The sequence below is a fragment of the Suncus etruscus genome, chromosome 11 (assembly GCF_024139225.1).
Source record: "Suncus etruscus isolate mSunEtr1 chromosome 11, mSunEtr1.pri.cur, whole genome shotgun sequence".
Lineage (NCBI taxonomy): Eukaryota > Metazoa > Chordata > Mammalia > Eulipotyphla > Soricidae > Suncus > Suncus etruscus.
In genome coordinates, this window is record NC_064858.1 from 80,880,157 (window position 1) to 80,903,996 (window position 23,840).

General features: G+C 42.8%; 1 protein-coding gene across 2 annotated transcripts in view; it reads right to left on the reverse strand.

Moving 5' to 3' along the window:
* Positions 1–23,840, reverse strand: part of CBX5 (chromobox 5) — a 45,451-nt gene that overhangs the window by 13,092 nt on the left and 8,519 nt on the right. The window contains exons 1-2 of one of the 2 annotated variants that reach the window (XM_049783611.1): positions 6,705–6,862; positions 5,027–5,205 (exon numbers count right to left, since the gene is read on the reverse strand). In XM_049783611.1, the coding sequence (XP_049639568.1) occupies positions 5,027–5,163 (137 nt within the window). In that variant the 5' untranslated portion in view covers positions 5,164–5,205; positions 6,705–6,862. Of the gene's footprint in view, positions 1–5,026; positions 5,206–6,704; positions 6,863–23,840 lie in introns of those variants that run through there. The other variant, XM_049783612.1, reaches the window with a different exon arrangement.

Below are 23,840 nucleotides of genomic sequence, written 5' to 3' on the forward strand. Positions count from 1 at the left end.
CATTTAAGATTTTGGGGCTGCTGCTGGAAATATTAAGAGACTATCAGTGCTGGATGAACCAAAAATATGATCCCTCTATGCTTCACTGCAGCCTTATGAGTTCTCTCTCCCTGGCCCTATTTCTTCACATCTCTGCTATGCTACACTAGTAATTGAATTCAGAGTGTCATACATGTGAAGCATGTGCTCTACCACCCTGACCTTGTCTGGTTCCATTTACTTGAAATATTTAGGAAAGACAAACTTAGAAACAAAAAGCAGATCAGTGATCTCTCTGGTTGTGTCTGCACTTGAGCTAAAAACTTGAGCTAAAAAAAATTTTAAGGGGCCGGGCGGTGGCGCAAGAGGTAAGGTGCCTGCCTTGCCTGCGCTAGCCTTGGACGGACCGCGGTTCGATCCCCCGGTGTCCCATATGGTCCCCCAAGCCAGGAGCGACTTCTGAGCACATAGCCAGGAGTAACCCCTGAGCGTTACCGGGTGTGGCCCAAAAACCAAAAAAAAAAAAAAAAAAAATTTTAAGAGGGTAAACATCAGGAGTCTATAGTAATTTGAAGACACATCTCATTTATTCACTTAAATAAGGAAGATTTCTGGGGCTGGAGCAATAGGACAGTGGGTAGAGCACTTACTTTGCACAAGACTGACCTGGGTTTGATTCCTTGATTCCATTAAGGCCCCTGAGCACTGCCAGGAGTAAGCCTTAGGTGGCCCAAAATACAGAGATGGGGGTGAGGTATTCGGTGGGGGAATGATGCTAATCTTTCTTCTTGAAAAAGGGCAGGCAGTAGCCAAAGTTTGGGAACCACTATCTATGCAAATTCTGAAAAGATAGTTGTTTTTTTTTTAAAAGAAGCAGTAACATCTTAGATTATTAAATATAAGCAAAAGAATTTGAAATGTATTAATTTAATGCCCCGTTTATATTCACTGGGGAGTGAAAAAATACAGATGTATGTAAATAAGAAAAATGAAAATAAACCCTCATGAGATCTAACTTAACTTGAACCAAGCAAGTATTATAAGGAAAAAAACAAATATTTGATACTCACAATTGCTCTGTGTCTTGGCATAGAAACCCAAACCACTGAGCCGGAGAGATAGCATGGAGGTAAGGCATTTGCCTTGCATGCAGAAGCTTGGTGGTTCGAATCCCGGCATCCCATATGGTCCCCTGAGCCTGCCAGGAGCGATTTCTGAGCACAGAGCCAGGAGTAATTCCTGAGCGCTGCTGGGTGTGACCCAAAAAACAAAACAAACAAACAAACAAAAAAAGAAACCCAACCACTAACTACATGATAAGTCTGTAAAGTCAAAGCAACAAATGTGCCTTGGACTGGTAATGAGGCCTAGTGATAAGAGCACCTACCAGTCTTGCAAACTGAGTTCCATTCCCAGCACCTGGGGTGGATATATATATATTTTGGTTTTTGGGTCACACCCAGCGGCACTCAGAAATCACCCCTGGCAGGCATGGAGGACCATATGGGATGCCAGGATTTGAACCACCATTCTTCTTGGGTAGGCTGCGTGCAATGCAAATGCCCTACGACTGTGCTATTTCTCCGGCCCCCGGATAAATCATTTTTAAGTGAGAAAATCTAAATCTGACCTTCTTTTTGTTCCTAGCCAATGGACAAAGTTCTTCTGGTTATATAATGCATACTAATTTATATTAATAAATCTCTGTAGAGGTAGATATATCACAGAAACAAAATCTATGACCCCTCCATTGAGATGGGGAACCTTTTTTAAAATTAAGATATCCTCAAAGGGTATAGTGTACGCTTTGCATACAGAAGACACGAATTCATATCAACAGTATACATCAAGCAGTTTTCACCCAAAAGAAAATATGGCATTATTTTTGAAGAGTCTGGGCTTTGGCTCCAAGACCAAAGAAATCTCATAATTGATCCTTATTCTAGCACTAGTTACGTGTTCCTCACAAGTAACTTCTTATAAGATATCTACGTACTTCTGATAGTGATGTAATGGGCCCCATAAATATACTTTCTTAAGCTAATGTATATATAAAACTTAAAACCTTGGGCCATGGGGCCGGAGAGATAGCATGGAGGTAAGGCGTTTGCCTTTCATACAGGAGGTTATCAGTTCGAATCCCGGTGCCCCATATGGTCCCCCGTGCCTGCCAGGAGCAATTTCTGAGCCTGGAGCCAGGAATAACCCCTGAGCACTGCCAGGTGTGACCCAAAAACCACACACACACACACACACACACACACACACACACACACACACACACACAACCTTGGGCCAGAGGTGTTGGGCCGGAGAGGTAGTATGGAGGTAGGGCGTTTGTTTGCCTTGCATGCAGAAGGACAATGGTTCGAATCCCGGCATCCCATATGGTCCCCGAGCCTGCCAGGAGGGATTTCTGAGTGCAAAGCCAGGAGTAACCCGAGTGCTGCCGGATATGACCCCCCCAACAACAACAACAACAAGTTCTTCCCTCCCCACAAAAGACGGAGGGTATAACCTTTTTTTGTTGTTTTTGTTTTTCGGTTCTTGGTTTTGGTTTTTGGGTCACACCCGGAAGCGCTTAGGGGTTACTCCTGGCTCTATGCTCAGAAATCGCTCCTGGCAGGCTCAGGGGACCATATGGGATGCCAGGATTTGGGATTCGGGATTCGAACCACCGATCTTCTGCATGCCTTAACCTCCATGGTATCTCTCCAGCTCGAGGGTATATCTGATTGCACACATTTAGTCTTGGGGTACGCCAAAGTCGCCAAGTTAGTATCTCCAGAATCTTATGTATATTCTCAAAGCTCCTGAATTCATGCCTCTTTCCAAAGATTCTGTCAAATATTGAATCCTACCCCATCCTATTGGTGCTTTATTGCAAGTCAAAACACAAATCTCTTTCAGATTCATCACCAACCACTTCACTAAAAGCAACTAAAACTTCCCTGGTATCTGCCAAGATCCTGAGCCATTTTTTATGGGGTCACACCCAGCAGCGCTCAGGGGTTACTCCTGGCCCTACATTCAGATATAGCTCCTGGCAGACTCAAGGAACCATATGGAATGCCGGGATTCAAACTACCATCCTTCTGCATGCAAGGCAAACTCCTTACCTCCATGCTATCTCTCCAGCTCCAGTCCTGAGCTTTCTAAGGCTGCTGCAATGAATTTCTTTTTTGAACCAAAATAGTTTTTTTTTGTTTTGTTTTGTTTTGTTTTTGGGCCGCACCAGGCGGTGCTCAGGGGTTACTCCTGGCTGTCTGCTCAGAAATAGCTCCTGGCAGGCACGGGGAACCATATGGGACACCGGGATTCAAACCAACCACCTTTGATCCTGGATCTGCTGCTTACAAGGCAAATGCCGCTGTGCTATCTCTCCAGGCCTGAACCAAAATAGTTTTATTTAAAAAAATTTATAGAGAAATGTAAAGGGAGAGAAACAGATACGTGTTCATTCAAGAGAGAATGTGGAGGGCTGAAGTGATAGCACAGTGGGTAAGGCATTTGCCTTGAATGTGGCGGACCTGGGTTCAATCCTCAATATCCCATATGGTCCCCTGAGCCTGCCAGGAGTTACACCTGAGCCAAAAAAAAAAAAAAAGAGAGAGAGAGAGAGAGAGAGAGAGAAAGAGAGAGAGAGAGATAATGTGGGCTTCTTAAGAGAAGAAGTCCAAATATTGAATCCTATTTTGGGTTTATTTGTTTTGGGGCCACACTCAGCAATGCTCAAGGGTTATTATCTGTACTCTGGTAGTACTTTAGGGATCATATGAGATGCTGGGGATGAATCCAGATTAGCCATCTACAAGGCAAATGCCCTACCTGATGTACTATCACCCTGACCCAACCGAATCTTTAATTAGTGGTCTTTCTCTCCACATTTTTGTTTATCTGTTCTGTTTGTGGTGGCACAGTGGGGTCCATAAATAGTTTCAAATATGCAAGGGAAATGCTTTACCACTGATCTTTCATTCATTTATTTTTGTTTGAAGTCACACCCAGCAGTGTCCAGAGATCACTTCTGGCAAGCTTGGATCACCATTTGAAGTGCCAGGCCATGTTGGCTGCATACAAGGCAACTGTGCTGCCTCCTTTACTATCTCTCTGGCCCCTAAAACCTACATTGTAAAGCTATGATGTTTAATATAACTACTAGCCATGTGGTTATTTAACTCTAGGAATGTGACTAGAGTGAAGATGTGCTAATAAATGTAAAATACACATCAAGTTTCAGAGACTTTATATAAAAATATAAATAATTTCAATAGTTTTATTAATAAATATATAATTAAAACCACCCCCCTTTGCCACACCCCACCATGCTCACAGTTTACTCCTGATTCTGAACTCATGAATCACTCCTGGTGGCTCCAGAGACCATATGTGGTGCTGGGGATCAAACCCAGGTTAGCCACATGGAAGGCAAGTAGCCTACCTTCTATACTATCACTCCAGCACCTTGACTTAGTTGGCTCTGTACTCAGGAATCACTCCTGATGGTGCTCAGGGATGCTGGGGATCAAACTCAGGTTGGTCACATTCAATGCAAGGATCCTACCCACTGTATTATCTCTCTAGACCTTTATTTTGTTTAAATGTTGTATATTTGTTTAAACTTTGTATTTGGAGAAAATAAATGGGGGGAGGGGGCTCGGAGCCACACCTGGCAATGCTCAGGAGCTATTCCTGGTTATGTTCAGAGATGAACTTTGGCAGTGCTTGTCTTCTCCAGGACTATGTATATTTGAAGAAACTTTTAAGATTTTTTTTGTTATTTTGGGGCCATATCTGATTGTTCTCAGGGCTTACTTCTGGTTATATGCTCAGGGATCACTCCTAGCAGCTTGAAGAACTATATGGGATGTTGGGGGATCAAACCCATGTCAGCCTTGAGCAAGACAAATGCCCTATCCACTCACTATACTATCACTCAGGCCCTGTCTTTTGATTCTCTAAAATAGTAAGAGTACAGCTAGGATAAGAAAAAGAGATGGATGTAATTCTTAGGGAAGTAAGTCAAAGCCTAAGAAATGGAACTTACTCAGAAAAGCCTTTCCACTTTAGTAGATATTCCACTTGCCCTTTAACTACACGTCTGTCTAGCACCTTCTCCACGACGTACTCCTCCTCATCCTCTGAAGAAGAACTGTCAGCTGTTCGCTTGGTTTTCTTTCCCATGTCGCACTCGATTCCACCTGAAGAACTAAAGCTACCGGATTCCTGCAAAATAATAAGGAAAAGACACTCAGACTCTTTAAGTCACAAAACTTTGACACATTTTGATGGGATACACAAAACTGTCATGCATCCTTCCTTCTCGATGAATTTGACAAGTCCTATTAAAATAAGTACTAATAACAAGTCAATCCCTACTTTACCTTTATTGAACAAGACCAAAATCACTAGATTGTCTATCTTCTCTAATTTCTGATTTCAAAAGACAAGTGATATGTTAAGTTACTCCTTTACTGGACTTATTAAGAACTCATGATAAAATTAAAACCCTGCCCTTTAATTGATTCTTTATAAGAGGAAAATCTAAGTCACCAAAGTGTAACTTTCTTCTGCTTTTAATCAATCACTTAGCACAGAAAATGGCCTACTTGGGCCTTTCATGGTATTTTCAGTGAATCGGTACATTTCTCTTGAACAAATTGAGCTTGTTTCTTCGGACATCCATCAGTTTACAAAAGCAAGGCTGACATCTTAAGCATTAAGTCTCCGTTTTCATTTGGGGATGGGAGGGAAAGGAAAAATGTTTTTAGTCCAAAAAAATTAAAAACTAGCTAATAAATTGTTTACAAATTTTCAAGGCCCAGCCAATTTAAATAGTTAAGGAAGTACCTCTTCTCTTAACTGAAACTGGCTTTGGGCCAAAGAAAAGGAGGAGAAATAAGTTTGGCCCCAGACTCAAAGCAATGCAAAGCCTCCAAGCACAGAGGAACTATTCAGACTCAAGGAAAGCAGCAACAAGGCAGCACAAATGGAAATTGAGTTAAGCTCAGAAATATGCACAACTTGGGGGTACTCAACAGAAAATCTGTTTGTTTTTTTTTTCAAATTCCCACAATTTGCTACAATAATCATTTTTTAAGAATTCTCCCTTGACCATAGTAAATGATGCCTACAGTCTGCATTCAAACAGCACAAACTGTTTTCTTAGCTGAACTCCATTTTTATTATGCTGTCATCTTTAAAGACTTCTTTCATCAACATGTTCTAAAATATTTCCATTCTGACCAGTAGACCACTGCCATGAATAGGGGAAAAGCCACTACTAATTTCAGATGGGCTCAGTCAAGTAGCATGAAAAGTTCCATTTAACAAAATATTCTAGCAAAAAAAAAAAAAATTTAAGAGGAACTATTCCAAAAATACATAGTTGGCAACCAAATCACCAAAACTTACGAGCAATAGATCTACACATTAAGAAAAAAGAAACACGAAAAACACAAGAACACAACTGTGTTTGCACCGATTAGTGCCCTCCAGTAAAAGCTAAGTTCTCATTAAAATGCTTTATTTGGAAGAAAACACAGAAAAAATGGAGCTAAGAGGGGAAGGGGGTCTTCTAATAATTTTCTCCATTAATGTATTAGAAGAGTGAAGGTTCCAGAAAGAAAGCAAAAGGATTTTCGAATGCAAACAGCCTCCAACCTCCTCTGGAACAGGAAATGTCATATTCCAGGGGGAGTACCCCACACCCCACCCCCACTCACCTTGGAATTTCCGGGAGCTAAGCAGCTTAGGTCAGAGCGCTGGGGTTAAAACCAGCCCCGGGTTAGAGGCCTGCAGTTAAAGCATTGTGCCTATGGCCTCCTCAACCTCAGGAGGAAAAACAAGTATTTTTACGTTTGTGTTCTTCAGTTTGAGGGAAGAAAGGGGGGTGGGGGGAGATATTCCTTTAAACCTTCATGCAGAAGAGGGGCCCCAAAGGGGGGAGATGCATGGGGGTTCCCTCCTTTACCTACCCGATCGCCCCAGTTCTCTTTCTTTCCCTCTGGGCTAAACAGGAGGGGCCTCCCTTCCCAGGTCTAGGGCTTGGCGGGCTGGCAGCTCCCCCGCCCCCACCCAGCTGCCTGGGCGCCACTGCGCAGCTGTCCCAGCCCGTTGCCGTGGCAACTGGCAGCAGCTCTCCACCGAGGGGTGGGGGAAAGCAGCGAACGGGAAAAGTTGAAAGGCTTAACTTTCCCTTTCGGCCAAGACTGGGCGAAGTTGGAAGGGACCTCCCTGGCCTCCAGGCTCGGGCCTTCCTGAGGCTCGAAGGAATTGTTCCAGGGGGTTTAAAATCCATAAACGTACACGCATTCCTCCTCTACCAACATTGGGAGTCAATCAACAGCATTTTAGGATCATAATTATAAAACCTTGAGTGGACGGGGGAGGAGAAAGGCGATGTATGTCCTAGTACAACAGAATCAGAACGAACCATCCACCCCCTAACCCAGCCTACCAGAGGCACTAGACTAGGCCTCTCCCACCATCTGTCACTGAACAGTTAATTAAAATTGCTGGGGGGGATAGAGAAGTGGAGGGAAGGATAACAGCAGGGGGGAAGGGAAGTCTCTCACAGATGCTATACAACTTTCCTTCTTTGAGGACTACTAGAGACAGAAATAAAATCCAGGGACTTGAAGCACTACCAAAGGACCTTTCAAATCGAAGGATAGGGGCCCGGAGAGATAATACAGTGGGTGAGGTGCTTGCCTTACACAAGGCCTACGGGGGTTCAGTTTCTTGTACCCCAGATAGGCCTCGAGCTTTGTTAAGTGATCCCTGAGAGAAGAGCCAGGAGTAGCCTTGGAGCACTGCTGGATGTGACCACAAACAAACAAATCAAATGAAATTATAGGTAAGAAAATAAACCTTGGGGCCGGAGAGATAGCATGGAGGTAAGGCGTTAGCCTTTCATGCAGAAGGTCATCGGTTGGAATCCCAGCGTCCCATATGGTCCCCTGAGCCTGCCAGGAGCGATTTCTGAGCATGAAGCCAGGAGTAACCCCTGAGCGCTGCCAGGTGTGACCCAAAAACCAAAAAAAAAAAAAAAAGAAAATAAACCTTAATCTTTAATTGGTTTAATAAAAAGGGAGGGATACAGCAAGTGCTTGCTTGCCTGCACTCCACTGACCCCAATTCAGATCTCTCTACTATATACGGTCTCTGAGCCCTGAGTACTGATTGATAGGGTCGCCAACCTATAGGTAAGTATAAATGAAAGGACAGAGCAGTTTAGCCACAATCGTTACGGTTAAATTAAAATTTAGGGGCTGGAGAGATAGCATGGAGGTAAGGCGTTTGCCTTTCATGCAAGAGGTCATCGGTTCGAATCCCAGCGTCCCATATGGTCCCCCGTGCCTGCCAGGAGCAATTTCTGAGCATGGAGCCAGGAGTAACCCCTGAGCACTGCCGGGAGTGACCCAAAAAAAAAAACCACAAAAAAAAAAAAAAAAAATTTAAACAAATTTGTTATATTATGGAAAAAAAGTTTTTTTTTTTTTTTTTTTTTTTTTTTTTTTTGGTTTTTGGGTCACACCCGGCAGCGCTCAGGGGTCACTCCTGGCTCTATGCTCAGAAATCACCCCTGGCAGGTACGGGAGACCACATGGGACGCCAGGATTCGAACCAATGACCTTCTGCATGAAAGGCAAACGCCTCCATGCTATTTCTCCGGCCCCATTATGGAATATTTTAATAGTTACTATCCTCATGAACCTAGGAGTGGAACCTTAATACTTGAAAAAGATATAGAAGAAATACATAGAGGTGCTGGAGAGATAGCATGGAGGTAAGGCATTTGCCTTTCATGCAGAAGGTCATTGGTTCGAATCCCGGTGTCCCATATGGACCCCCGAGCCTGCCAGGAGTGATTTCTGAGCATGGAGCCAGGAGTAACCCCTGAGCATTGCCGGGTGTGACCCAAAAACCAAAAAAAAAAAAAAAAAAATTAGTTCTCAAACTTCCTTGGCTTTATCTAAAAAGTATTTGAGCACTCTGGCTTACAGAAAGTCTTTAGACTCTAAAGTTTAGAGCCAGACATTGCTGCAAGAGTCAGAAAAATTAAACAATCAAAAAAGAGTACGATTTAGGAGGAAATAAAGAGATTAATTTGGTTATCAAATCAAACAAAAGCATCATAAAAGATCTAAGAGCAGAGCCGCAGAGATAGCATGGAGGTAGAGTGCTTGCCTTGCATGCAGGACAGTGGTTCGAATCCCAGCATCCCATATGGTCCCCGAGCCTGCCAGGAGTGATTTCTGAGCGTAGAGTCAGGAGTAATCCCTGAGTGATGCTGGGTATGACCCAAAACAAACAAACAAAATATCTAAGAGCAGAAGCCAAGCAAGCCATAGCACAGAAGGTAGGGCGGTTGCCTTGCAAGCAACTGAACCAGGTTTGATCTCCAGCATCCCACAGCATCCCACATTGGTCCCATGAGCCTGTCAAGAGTAACTCCTGAGCACCGCCAGGTGTGTCACCCCCATAAAAATAAAAGTATGAGAGCAAAAGTAAACATTTCATTTTTCTTTTTCTTGGTTTTAAGGTCAACCCAGTATTGTTGGGTGGCAATTGAACTAGGATCAGGCCATGTGCATGGCAAGTAACTTAAATCCCTGTACTATCAAATATGTAAACATTTCAACTGCCCAAAGGCAGACATTTCAACTACAAAAAAATAAGTCCTTGGGGGGGGGGTCAGGGTGTTGCACACTTACACACCTAGCAGTCAGTACTCAGGGATTGCTGCTAGCACTACACTCAGGAATTACCCCTGACAGGAGACTGAGGAATTGAATCCCAGTCAGCCACAATGTGCTATACTAACATAAGCACTAATATAATACTAAGCACATTGCTATACTAATCTCTTGCCCTGAATTTCCGGTTTTGAATGGCCCTATCAAGAATGGTAGGAGTAAAAACTGCCTCTTTATTTATTTATTTTTATTTATTTATTTTTTTGGTTTTTGGGCCACACCCGGCGTTGCTCAGGGATGACTCCTGGCTGTCTGCTCAGAAATAGCTCCTGGCAGGCACGGGACCATATGGGACACCGGGATTCGAACCAACCACCTTAGGTCCTGGATCGGCTGCTTGCAAGGCAAACACCGCTGTGCTATTCTCTCTGGGCCCCTCTTTATATTTTTTATAATTGTGTGCGTGTGAAACAATATCATTTGTAATGAAACTTATTTAGAAAGATATGAGGAGAGATGAAGTACATGTTCAAGAGAACACAGGTTTCTCCAAAGTGGAAATGGGCAAAGAAAAGTGGACAAAAAAGGCAAGCAAAAGAGGCCAGAGCAGTGGCGCAAGTAGGGCATTTGCCTTGTACGTGCTGACTAGGATGGACTGCAGTGGTTTGATTCCCCTGGCATCCCATACGGTCCCTCAAGTCAGGAGCAATTTCTGAGCATAAAGCCAGGAGTAATCCCTGAGCATCATGAGGTGTACCCCCCACCAAAAAAAGCAAGCAAGATACACGTTCAGGGGCCAAAGAGATAGCATGGAGGTAAGGTGTTTGCCTTGCATGCAGGACAGTGGTTCGAAGCTTGGCATCCCATATCCCCTGAGCCTGCCAGGAGTAACCCCTGAGCGCTGCTGGGTGTGACCCAAAAACCAAAAAAAAAAAAGATACATGTTCAAAGGAGAGAGAACACAGGCTTCATGAGCAAAACTCTCCTTTTTAAACTCTTCATAACTGGTTTTTGGTTTGTTTTCACTGTTGTTTCTGGTGGTGGTGTCAGGGACTGAACTAAGTCCTCATATAAGTCCTACCATTGGGCTCTATTCCCAGATCTCTTCCTAAAAACATTTTGGCCACACCCAGCAGTAATCAAGCTCCGTGCTCAGGGGTCACTGGGGGACCATCTGATGCTACCCTGGGGTCTCCCACATGTCTTACAGGCCCCCCCCTAACTCTTTTTTAACTCTATGAAAATACCAAAAAATTTAGATCCGGACTCTAATTTGGTGACAAACTGCACATTAAGTAAATTAAAAAAATTTTGTTCAGGGGCTGGAGAGATAGCATGGAGGTAAGGTGTTTGCCTTGCATGCAGAAGGTCGGTGGTTTGAATCCCTGCATCCCATATGGTCCCCCGAGCCTGCCAGGAGCGATTTCTGAGCATAGAGCCAGTAGTAATCCCTGAGCGCTGGCGGGTGTGACCCAAAAACCAAAAAAAATATTTTTTGTTCATAAAATTAAGAAAGGAAAGGGAAAAGAATTTGGCAGGGAAGTTCATGGATTATGGGATGGTGGGGGGGGGGGGCATCCTTAAATAGGACCTAAAATGGGCCAAATGAATCCCTACTGCCTACTTCCCAGGAGAAGAGCAAGTTCATAATGAAATCAAAGTGCTATTAAATCCCCCAAAGAGAATTTTTGTAAAAGTATTACAGGGCTGAATAAAACAGCAAAAATACACGACCTTCCAAATTCCTAAACCTTTAAACCATGACATGCAGTAACTTTCCCAGTTTAACATGTTAGCAGACAGCAAAAAGAAAAGTGTCTTTGCTAACTAGTTGCCTGTAAGCTTTAATCAGCCTTCGTAATAGGCAGCTATGTTTGCCTCCAAGGATAAAATACTTAACTCAAACTACCTTCAACTCAAAGAAACTACTAGAGATAGCAGAATGAACAGTGTAACAGAAATCCTGTGAAGGAATATTGGACAGGAATGAATGATAGCAATGCCAACACTGTGGTAAAACCTTTCAGGAAAGAAAACATGAATTCAACATGAAAAGGGACAAAAATACTCTGGGGTCCACCTCACCTCCCTAAAACATAAGAAAACAGTCAAATCAATTCTCTCCTTTCTGTTTGTAACAACTGTAACATCCTCTTATCTTTGGGAAATAGATTTTGTAACAGCTGACAAATCAAATTGGGTCTAATGCCAGGAGTCAGAGTCCAACCATAATATTCTATAAAGAATGGCATGCAATTGTCTTGTAAATCTCCTGGACAGTCACAGATCAGAAGCTGGCAAGGATGACGACATAGTTCTGATGGAATGTGTCTTATCTTAACCTTGAAGTTACAGATCTGCTCAGGAGCTGCAGTAAGAAATGAGAAATGCACTCAGACATTGGAGGGGACATAATTCTCTTTAGACAGTGCGACTCAGCGTATTAGGGTCAAATGAAACACAAAGCCAGACGAACAATTTAAGGGCTACCGAGACTGGAGCAGATAAAGCATCCAGACTGGTGTTTCCCACTGAGCTGGGGAGAAAGGAGCTTTCCAGTATGAGAAATGAGACATGGCTGGCAGGATGATGGAGTGATTAAGGTGGATTCCCGATACCATGACGGCGGAGGAGGGCATGAGTCTCTGAGAGCAACCTTATCCTTGTGGAAATCTCCATGGGAAGGGGCAAGCAGCTTCTCAAGTTTCTAGACAGCCTTTCAGCTGTAACAGCTCTCAGCCTTGGCTTGAACAGATACACAAGAATTCTCTGGAAAAGGTATCAACGACTCTAATAGATTCTGTTTATTTAATTGCCCAGCAGGTCAAGAAGAAAGAAGTAAATTCTCCTTATAGGTCTCTGAGCACGGAGGGGTTGGGGAGACATGACGGGGACCTAAACCAGGGATATGATTAGAAGTTAGAAGTTAACTTTGGAAAGACATCAAAGAGATTTGCGGTCAGGCCCAGTCAGAGCCCACATTCCAAATAACTGACAAAGATGAATCTTCCAGAAAAAAAATAAAGAGGTGAAGGGGAGACAGACAAGGAAGTGAAGCAGAAAAAGAAGGGCAAACAACCTACATACTCTAAGGCTAAGAGAAAAAAAAAACTGCGTAAAAGCCATGAGAAAGGAGCCGAAGAGATAGCATGGAGGTAAGGCGGTTGGCCTTGCATGCAGAAGAACAGTGGTTAGAACCCCAGCATCTCATATGGTCCTCCGAGCCTGCCAGGAGCGATTTTTGAGCGTAGAGCCAGGAGTAACCCCTGAGCGCTGCCGGGTGTGACCCAAAAACCAATGAAAAAGAAAAAAAAAATTGAGTAGAAGCCACCAATCCTCAGCAATTAGAGAGGGCATTGACGACTGGAAGATGCAAAGAAACAGATGTAATGGTTCTGCTATTTGCCAGAACCAGACAGTTCTGGAAACAGAATTACCCTATGGGATCTCTGGTGACTGACTGTGCTAACCAATTCAGTTTCCTCAATGCCAGCTGCCCTTCTTCTTTCTCTCCCCTTCCTTGCCAGTCCTGGTGATATGAGCTTATTTTAGCAATGAGGGTTTAATACTTGAAGTTCAGACCCAGAAACATGTTAATGCTCAGGCCCAGTGGTATTTGTATACTAGGGGCCACAAGGAAGGTTTTTTTTTTTTTTTGGGGGGGGCGGGGGTGAAGAGGTGGGAAATGCAGTACCTACAGATAAAACCTGGGCTCCTAGCAAATCTGGCATGAATGCTGTTCCTTTGTGTTATCCCCTGGGCTCATTAAGAGTTTGTATAATGGAGGGAGGGGGGAGAGAGATAGCACAGCAGTAGAGCATTTGCCTTGCATGTGGCTGATCTGGGATGGACCCAGATTCGATTCCCAGCATCCCATATGGTCACCCTTGCCTGCCAGGAGTGATTTCTGAGCGCAGAGCCGGGCGGAACTCCTGAGCGACAACTGGTGTGACCCCAAAAAACGAGTGCATAATGGTTCAGTATATTGGTGGGGAGGGGACACACAGGGGCTACTCCCAATTCAGTGCTTGAGTGATTATGAGGTGTCAAGGATCAAAACCAGGGCTCCTGCATTCAAAGTATAAATCAAAGAGCTCATTGAGCTCTCTTTCTGGCCCTATACATTTTATTTGTAATACTAATTACAGGCAATCAATCTGCAACACAATTCTAAAGCTAAGCTTTCTATGAATTGTATAAAAAAGTAATGAAATTTTAGATTTCCTCACTGAAATATCTGTAGGTTTCACTAGAACAAATGTTAAAATGTAAATATTCAAGGAACTCGCTTCATTTTTAAGTTTCAATATAAATTCTGTAAACTCACCAAGGCAAAATCCCCAGAAAACAAGCCAGGCCAAACAGCAGGAATGGATAAGGATATATGCAAATCTCTCTAACATATATACTAATTGAAAATACAACTAATGTGGCCTGGAGAGATAGCACAGCGGCGTTTGCCTTGCAAGCAGCCGATCCAGGACCAAAGGTGGTTGGTTCGAATCCCGGTGTCCCATATTGTCCCCCGTGCCTGCCAAGAGCTATTTCTGAGCAGACAGCCAGGAGTAACTCCTGAGCATCGCCGGGTGTGCCCCCCCCCAAAAAAAAATACAACTAATGAGTAATTTCAATAGGTCCAGAGTTGGAAATTCCCTTTTCTCACGAAGGTCTTTGGGGAAAGCTGGTGTGTCAGGTACAGATTAAATGAACAGCTATGGGGGCTGGAGAGATAAGATAGCACAACGGTAGGGCATTTGCTTTGTAATGTGGCCTACCTGATGGACCCAATGTTCAATCCCCAGCATCCCATATGGTCCCCCAAGTCTGCCAGGTGCAAATTTCTGAGTGCAGAATAATCCCTGAGCACCACTGGATGTGGCCCAAAAACCAAAGCAAATAATCAGTTACAGTACTGTACTCAAGAAAACATCTATATAGCATAACTGTAGCAAATAAAACATGAAAAAGAGGGGCCAGAGAGATAGCACAGTGGTAGGGTGTTTGCCTTGCATGCAGTTGATCAGGGTGGATGATGGTTCAAATTCCGGCATCCCATATGGTACCCGTGCATGTCAGGAGCGCTGAGCCAGGAGTAATCCCTGAGTGCCACAGGGTGTGACCCAAAACAACCCCCCCAAAAAAAAACATGAAAAAGAAACTGTTTTTACAGAACCTTTTGTTTTAGCACCATTTTAATCTAGTCTATCCTTTGTTCTTATTGGATCTAGCTGTTCCAATGGTTTTAGGTTAGTAACATACATAGCATAAAACTAAAACACTCTTCTATAAAGATGTTTTGTTCCCTTAGATTTATGATTTCCAAAGTATTAGCCATGTGGCATTTTAACAAAAACACACCATAGAGATGCACATTACAGCTGTCCTGGCTGTCTCAGGTTTTGTTAAATGGGTTGATTACTATCTTTCCACCTCCACCAAAAGCTCATGAGCAACCAATTCAAGGGGAGTTAAAAGCCTTTTAAATGCCTATTTAAAAATACTGTATTAGGAAAGAGTTGAGGAGAAAGATTAACTGTGGTCGTTAACACCCCTATCATTAGCCAGCTACATACAGACAACAGAAACTTTATTAATAGAGAGGCATGTTGAGTGGGAACACTAGCTCAGCTCCAGTTCATGATCCTTTAAAAAAAAAAAAAAAACAGGCTAACAGGAGCCAGAGCCAGTGCAGTGGGTAGGAGCATGCCTTGTAGTCAGCGACGAGCCTGGTTATTGCCAAAAAATACAAAACTAAACAAAAACAGGCCAAAATAGTGCTTCCACTAGCCATAGAATTATTCTGTGGCAAAGTACCCATTTGTTGATCATCTATACTTCCAGCACCAGAGTGAAGGAGTAAAGAAGGGCCTTTTGTTCTTTCAAATTAAGACATACATTATCTACAGGATAAAAGATGTCTTATGATTAATTTTTGTTTGGGAGCCACACTTGCCCTTGCTCAGGCATGACTTTTTGCTCTGTACTTAGAGATCATTCCTGGTAGGCTTGGATATCAAATGAAGCACTGAAATGAACTCAAAGTGTGCAAAGCAAGCACCTTACCAAGTATACCACCTCTTTGTTTCCTACCTTATAGATTGTATTTGCTGTTTTGTCCTCTCAGTTCTGATCACCATTTTATTAATGACTGTAGGGGCCTAAGTGATAGTACAGTGGGTAGGGCACTTGCCTTGCACGTGGCCGACCTGAGTTCAATCCCTGGTAACCCATATGGTCCCCGAGCCTGTCAGGAGCAATTTCTGAGCACAGACCCAGGAGTAACCCCTAAGCACCACAGGGCGTGGCTCAAAATTCAAAAGGGAAAATAAAAATGAATGTTATTAAGACAATGATAGTGAAAAATAATCATTTCTGGACAAGACCTGTGTGCTGAAAGGAGATTAAGTGATAGGCCTGATACCCTTTCAGTGAGAACATTGCAAACCAGTGCCTAAAAAATAAGGGGAAGAAAAAGACAGAGGGGCCGGAGATAGCATAGTGATAGGGCACTTGCCTTGCACAAGGCCAACATGGGGTGGACCTGGGTTCAATTCCCAGCATCTCATATGGTCCATTCCACCCCACCCCCAGTCTGTCAGGAGCAATTTCTTTTTGTTTGTTTGTTTGTTTTGTTTTTGGGCCACACCCGGCAGTGCTCAGGGGTCACTCCTGGCTATCTGCTCAGAAATAGCCCCTGGCAGGCACGGGGGACCATATGGGACAACGAGATTCGAACCAACCACCTTTGGTCCTGGATCGGCTGCTTGCAAGGCAAACGCTGCTGTGCTATCTCTCCGGGCCCAGGAGCAATTTCTGAGCTCAGAGTCAGGAGTAACTCCTGAGCACCACCAGGTTTGGCCCAAAAGTGATTTAATAAAAAATAAAAATAAAATAAAAAGAGTGTATATTGAAAGAAAAGAATGTATACTTCAGGACGTAGTGACTGCTCTAAAGTTCTGTGTTCGGTTCACTGGCACAATTAGCATAAGTTCTTAGTGTCTCATCAGTAATAATTTTATGTAATTTGTTCTTTTTTCCTTTATTAAAAATATTTTATGTTTTCTCTAAAAATGTGAGTTATCTTTAAATTTGGTTAGGCACACCCTAAACCCATCACTGGGAAGAAATTAACTATACAATTGCTCCAAGATTTATGAGAAAGTAGAATTTGGCACCAGTATGGGAAAATGTTTTCCAGATGGTGCTTTCCCACTTTATCCTTGGAATGTAATGAACTCATCTCAAGGCACTACAGTCTCAGGTGGGTGTTAATCTCACACCTATTCCTCCTTTAATTAAATGTGATGAAGCATGAACTAGTAGATCCTGTCACCTTTTGTGCAGAACCTGGTAATTTCATCATAAATAAACCCTAAAATGGGCAGTAGCAATATTTGAGTGGATTACCATGATTCTAAGTTTAGTTTTTGTTTTTTTGCCACCACTTTAGAAAATTATGTTCACAGTGTAAAAGAAGGTTAAAAGAGAACTGCAGTGTCCACCCTACATAATGACCATAAAACATTTTTCACACAACAGTCATAAAATTAAGACTCAGTGGGGCTGAAGTAATAGCACAGTGGTAGGGCATTTGCCTTGCACGGGACCAACCTGGGACAGATCCAGGTTTGATCCCCGGTATTTCATTAGTCCCCAGAGCCTGCCAAGGGTGATTTCTGAGAGAAGAGCCAGGAATAAACCCAAGCACTGCTGGGTGTGGCACTAAAACAAAAACAAAAAAGACTTAGTGCTTACCCTAGTGTCACCTACCTAAAGAAATTTTGATTAGCAGCAGGGTAAGAATTACAAAGGCCCTTTCCAACAAATTCTGCATTCTATTTTAGGGAAGTACTTATACTATGCCAATCAATTTGCATTCTCTCACAGTTTAGCAAAGACATGGAAGAGGCATAAAATTAATTTGTATAACAACTAAAATCTCTAAAATATTTCTAATTTACCTGAAATTGCAATTAAAATTATATCAACATGCAAAATCTAATAAAACATATAGTCGATGAAGGAGATTTTATGTAATTAGAATTAAAAACTATCTCTGAATATTTCTGAATAAAGTTTCAGAAAGTAAAATGCCTTTAATGTATAACATAATTTTGTGTTTTATCAATATCTGATATAACTGCAACAAGAATCAATAAAAATCAGGACCGGAGTGATAGCACAGCGGTAGGGTGTTTTACCATGCCACAAAATCATAAAAATGTGCTCTCCACTTCATATATATTAACAGAAAGAAAAAAGGAAAAAAATGTCATTGTAAGATAAACAGCTAAAGCAATGGCCAATCTTAGACCACCCAGCTTTTCCAAAGTTTTATTTTGATTGTGTAACATAAGCCAAATAAGGTATTTCTGATACTTTTTGTGTCAATCCCAACTCAAATCTAATGCCAAAAGGCCAATATGTTAATTCTGATCCTCACTCTGATTATTTTATTTCCTTTGGGATATTTATTAGGGGTCCATAAAGGTTAAGCAATCCAAGTGTCAATGTGTAGGAGTTTAACCAGTGTTGAGGGCTGGGATTTTTTTTTTTTTTTTTTTTGGTTTTTGGGCCAACCCGTTTTACGCTGAGGGGTTACTCCTGGCTATGTGCTCAGTAATCGCTCCTGGTTTGGGGGGACTATATGGGACGCCGGGGGATGGAACCCTGGTCTGTCCTACGCTAGCACTTGCAGGGCAGACACCTTACCTCTAGCGCCACCTCTCCGGCCCTGGATTTTTTTTTTTAACTTGTTGCAAGGATCATATCAGCCAATAATCAGGGGGTTCAGGGTCAGTCCACATCCAGCGGTGCTGGAGGTGAGTGAGGTCTGAGGTACTAGGCATTGAACCCGTCTGTGCCCCTTCCCCAAGCCCTAGCCAGTGATCAGCAACCTTTTTTCAACTGAGCCACATCTCGACAAAACCACGATTGAAATTTATTTTGAGAGCCACACAGGGCGAGCACTTACAGAGGCTAGGAGCAGAGTCTTGACTCCTGGAGCGGCCGCCCAGCACACAGAAGAACCAAATTAGAAGTGTAAAGAGCCACAGGTTGCCAACCACTGCCCTATCCCATCCCAGGAAAGTCATGTGAGCCACATCCGCAGTCCCAAGGGCTGAGAATTTTGTTTGTCCTTGGTTAAGTTAGCTAGCTATGTCTCCAAAGGGTGTTAAAGGGCAACAGTGACAAGTGCTAACAGTGACAAGATGTGGGTATATCACAACTAAACACTGAAAGATGTCTCAGGGAAAATGCTTTGCATTCAGAAACCTCAGATTTGATCTCTGGTACCTCACATCACCTCAAGAATGGCAAACCCCCTTACCCCACTGATTACATCAAGTGCCATATTTTTTTGTACCATAAGACACACTCCACCCCATCCCACCCCCAAAGTGCATCTTATGGAGCAAATGTCACCTGGAGCTGAAGCCTGAGTGCAGGGGAGAAGAGCATCTAAAAACTATGTGTGTCTGATGGTCAGGTGCATCTTATATCGAAAAACATGCTATGTTAAATGCATGGTAGTAGGTGAAGTTAACTAATGAACACTGGGATCAGGGATAGTACAAGGGCAGGGATCTTGCTTGCACAGGACCGACCCACGTTCAAAATGGTCCCCTGAGAACCAGAGTGCTGAGCTCTGCCAGGTATGCCAACCCCAAAATAACACTTTGGGAGGCAAGCCCTTCTTTATAATTTTGGGGAAGTTTGCACAGAATTGTTTTTGGTTTTTGGGCTACACCAGGTGATGCTCAGGGTTTACTCCTGGCTATGCGCTCAGAAATCGCTTCTGGCTTGGAGGACCATATGGGACATAGGGGGGATCAAACCGAAGTCCGTCCTGAATCAGCCACATGAAAGGCAAATGCCCTACTGCTGTGTTATTGCTCCAGCCCCAGAATTATTTCTTAAAAAAACTTGTGAAGGGGCTGGAGAAATAGCATGGAGGTAGGGCTTTTGCCTTTCATGCAGGTCAGTGGTTCTAATCCCGGCATCCCATCTGGTCCCCTGAACCTGCCAGGAGTGATTTCTGAGCAGAGCCAGGAGTAACCCCTGAGCGCTGCTGGGTGTGACCCAAAAACAAAAAACAACTTGTGAAAATTCACCGTTGAGCACATCGGGAGTGTGTTTTCTTGGTGTAAGATTTTTAACTATAGATTCCACTTTCTTGATAGAGTAATAAATAGATTCCTTTTTTTAAAAAAAAAACTTTATTGATTGATCAATTGGTTTGTGGGGCATACCCAGTGGCACTCAGGGGTCACTTTTGGTTCTGCACTCAGAAATCGCCCCTGGTAGGCTGGGAGACCATATGAGATGCTGGGAGTTGAAAGGGTCTCTCCCAGTGAAAGGCAAACACCCTAACGCTATGCTATCTCTCTGGCCCCATAAATAGATTCCTTAATAGGCTAGTGAGGTTCATTATTTCTTCTGAAGTCTGGCTTGTCTTGGTAACTTATCTTTCAAAAAAGTTATTAATCTCATCTAAGACACTAAATACACATGTAGAGTGGTTCATTACAATCTTCTAGTTCCTTTTTCGATGTCTATAGGAGCAGCAATTACATCATTCTTATTCCTAACCCTGGTAATCAGATTTTTTTTTTACCTCATCAGATACGCATGCTTAATGTTTGTAGTCTTTTAAAATATATCAATCTTCAGAACTTGAAGAAATAATGGTCAAAGCACTTACCTTGCATGCTGTTCACTCTGGTTTGATCCCCAGCAACACAAGTGATTTTCTTTTTTTTTTTTTTTTTTTTTTTTTTGGTTTTTGGGCCACACCCAGCGTTGCTCAGGGGTTACTCCTGGCTGTCTGCTCAGAAATAGCTCCTGGCAGGCACGGGGAACCGTATGGGACACCGGGATTCGAACCAACCACCTTAGGTCCTGGATTGGCTGCTTACAAGGCAAACACCACAGTGCTATCTCTCCGGGCCCCACAAGTGATTTTCTGAGCAGAGTCAAGGAGTAAGCCCTGAACAAAGCCAGGTGCGGTCCCAAAATAAACAACCCATACTTTCAGCTTCACTAATTTTTCTCCCATTTTGCTTTGTGCATCATCACCTATATACTACTTTTTTCTGCTTTCTTTGGGTTTAAATTGCTCTGCTTCTTGGCTAAAATAGAACTCAGGATACTATAGACTGTTGTGCTTTTGCCTGTTATTTGGTTTTTGGGCCACACCCTGTTCTCCTCGGGTTACCTCCTCGCTCTGAGCTCAGAAAATATGGGATGTCAGAATTGAACTTGGGTCAGCCAGCACAAGGCAAATACCCTACCTGCTGTGCTTTCACTCCGGCCCCATGTTCTGCTTTTTCTGAATTGAAGCATTAAAAACAACAAAAAATAAATATCCCTCTAAGCACTGCCCTTATTAGAACCTACAAATTTCTATATGCAATATTTTCTTTTTTCCTACCCAATATATGCTATATTTTCTTTTTCTTTTATTTATTTCTTTTTTGGTTTCTGAGTCACACCCAGCAGAGCTCAGGGGTTAGTCCTGGCTCTACATTCAGAAATCGCTCTTGGCAGGCTCGGGGGACCATATGGGATGCCAGGATTCAAACTACTGTTCTTCTGCATGCAAGGCAAACTATCTCTCCATGCTATCTCTCTGTACCCATATGCTATATTTTCATTTGTATTGAATTCACTGTTACTTTCTAACTTTATAATCTTTCCTTTGATCCATGAATTACTTATGTTAGTTTCCATGTAATTGGGCACTTTCCAGGTGACTTTAAGTTTTAATTTATTTTTGAGCCATACCCATCAGTGTTCAGGAGTTACTCCTGGCTTTCACTCAGAAATTACTCCTGGCAGGCTCAAGGGACTATATGGGGATGAAGGGATTTGAACCCCAGACAGCAGCATGGAAGAAAAATGGCCCTACTCACCGCAATAATGCTCTGGCCCAACCTTTGTTATTTGTCTTTTGGGCCAAACTTGTGGTGCTCAGGAATTACTCCTTGCTGTGCACTCGGAAACCATTCCTAGCAGGCTTGGGACCATATCAAGTTCTGGGATGCTGGGATCAAACCCAGGTCAGCCATGTGCAAGGCAAACAACCCTACCTGCTCTGCTATGGCGCTGGCCTATTATGTCTATTGTAACTCCAGTCAGAAAACCTACTCTTAGTAGTAATCAAATCCTCAATCATTTTACTGAGGATATTCATCTTGTTTGGGGGCCATACTTGACTATGGTCATGGATCGCTTCTGGGAATGCTCAGGGGACAAGATGGGGTACAGGGACCAGATTTGAATGTAAAGCAAATACTTTACTTGCTTACTATCACTCTGGCCTCGGAGAGAGAAGAGAGATGAACAGTCCCAGTATGGATGTTGTAAAGTTTATAGACCAGAGTTGGTATATGGGCAACTCAGAGTTGGATGGAGGGTAAAGTCCTTTTAATCTTCAGACTTACTCTTATAATAGAAGATGGTATAGTCTAAAGTAAACTTTTTTTTTGGGGGGGGGGGGGGCCACACCAGGTTACTCCTGGTTGTCTGCTCAGAAATAGCTCCTGGCAGGCACAGGGGACCATATGGGACACAGGGATTCGAACCAACCACCTTTGGTCCTGGATCGGCTGCAAACCCCGCTGTGCTATACCCCGCTGTGCTATCTCTCCGGGTCCTAAAGTAAACTTTTTTTTTTTTGTGTGGTTTTTGGGTCACACCCGGCAGTGCTCAGAGGTTATTCCTGGCTCCAGGCTCAGAAATTGAAGGCAGGCACGGGGGACCATACGGGACGCCGGGATTCGAACCGATGACCTCCTGCATGAAAGGCAAATACCTTACCTCCTTGCTATCTCTCCGGCCCCTAAAGTAAACATTTTAATACTAGGAAAAGTTTATAAGTATTTCAAAAGAATGTATATTCTGCTGTCATCAGAATGGTCAGCTGGTTGACAGTGTACAAGTTTCATATTTCTTTGATAGTCTATTTGCTCCTTTAATTATTAGAAAAGGGTGTTGAAGATCTCCAAATATTAATGCAAATATCTGGAAATCCAACTCATTTTTTTCACATGTCTTGAAACTTTATTATTATTTGCGTAAACTTTTGGATTGGTGTCTTCTTGATGAATGTCCCCTTTATCATCTAACTGGGGATTAGTTATTTATACTACCTATCTCACATCTGTTATGGAAAAAATCCACAAAAACATTCTGGAAAATACACAGGAAACAGAAGGTATAATACTTGTGATGATAGATGAAGTTAAAAATAACTTTAATGAATTTTCTGAACTATCTGTAAGTTTTATCTATGCTTGTCTCCAACTACTCATACAAATGAGGTTTACTTATGTTTTATCAGATCCTTAGATATAATTTACTGTTGTGAAATACTGAACAAATTAGCAGTACTCTATCCTCCACAACTCCCTGTGAGGTAGGAGTTTAACTAATTTAGGAATGAGACACAAGGCACATGGAGTTCAAGGTTTTGCTTCAGAAACCAAATTTAAGATAGATTCCCAGTCTGTTAGTTGACCCTATTCAGCACAGGGCATTTTATTCCAACATAATTATGCCTTGGCTCATATTATAAACTTGCTTTATTCTAAGAAATGTAGATTACAATCAGAGAAATACTTGAATTCAATTTGGTTTCTTCTCTATATGGAATGAATTATAAAACTTGATCTTGAAATAGTCCTTTCAATACCACCATCTTTCATTCCATACTTTCTAGTGTCTTTAGCAATAAAGCAAAACAAAACTTACTAAGTTTGAAAAATAAAATTGCATTTGGGGAGGGCTCGAGTGACAGCATAGTGGGTAGAGTGCTTACCCTGTAAGCAGAAGACTGGTCCACAGCATCCCATATAGTTCCCCAAGCATTACCAGGTGTAATCCCTGAACACAGAGCCAGGAGTAAACCGTGAGCACTGCTGGGTGTGACCCAAACAAAAAAGAATGGTTCTTTTTTTGTTTTGTTTTGTTTTTGGGTCACACTCAATAGCTCTCAAAGGTTATTACTGGCTCTGTGCTCAGAAATCGCTCCTGGCAGGCTTGGAGGACCATATGGGATGCTGGGATTCGAACCACCATCTGTCCTGGATCAGCTGCGTGCAAGGCTAATGTCCTACCTATGTGTTATCTCTCCGCCCTCCCCCCTGTTGCAAGTCA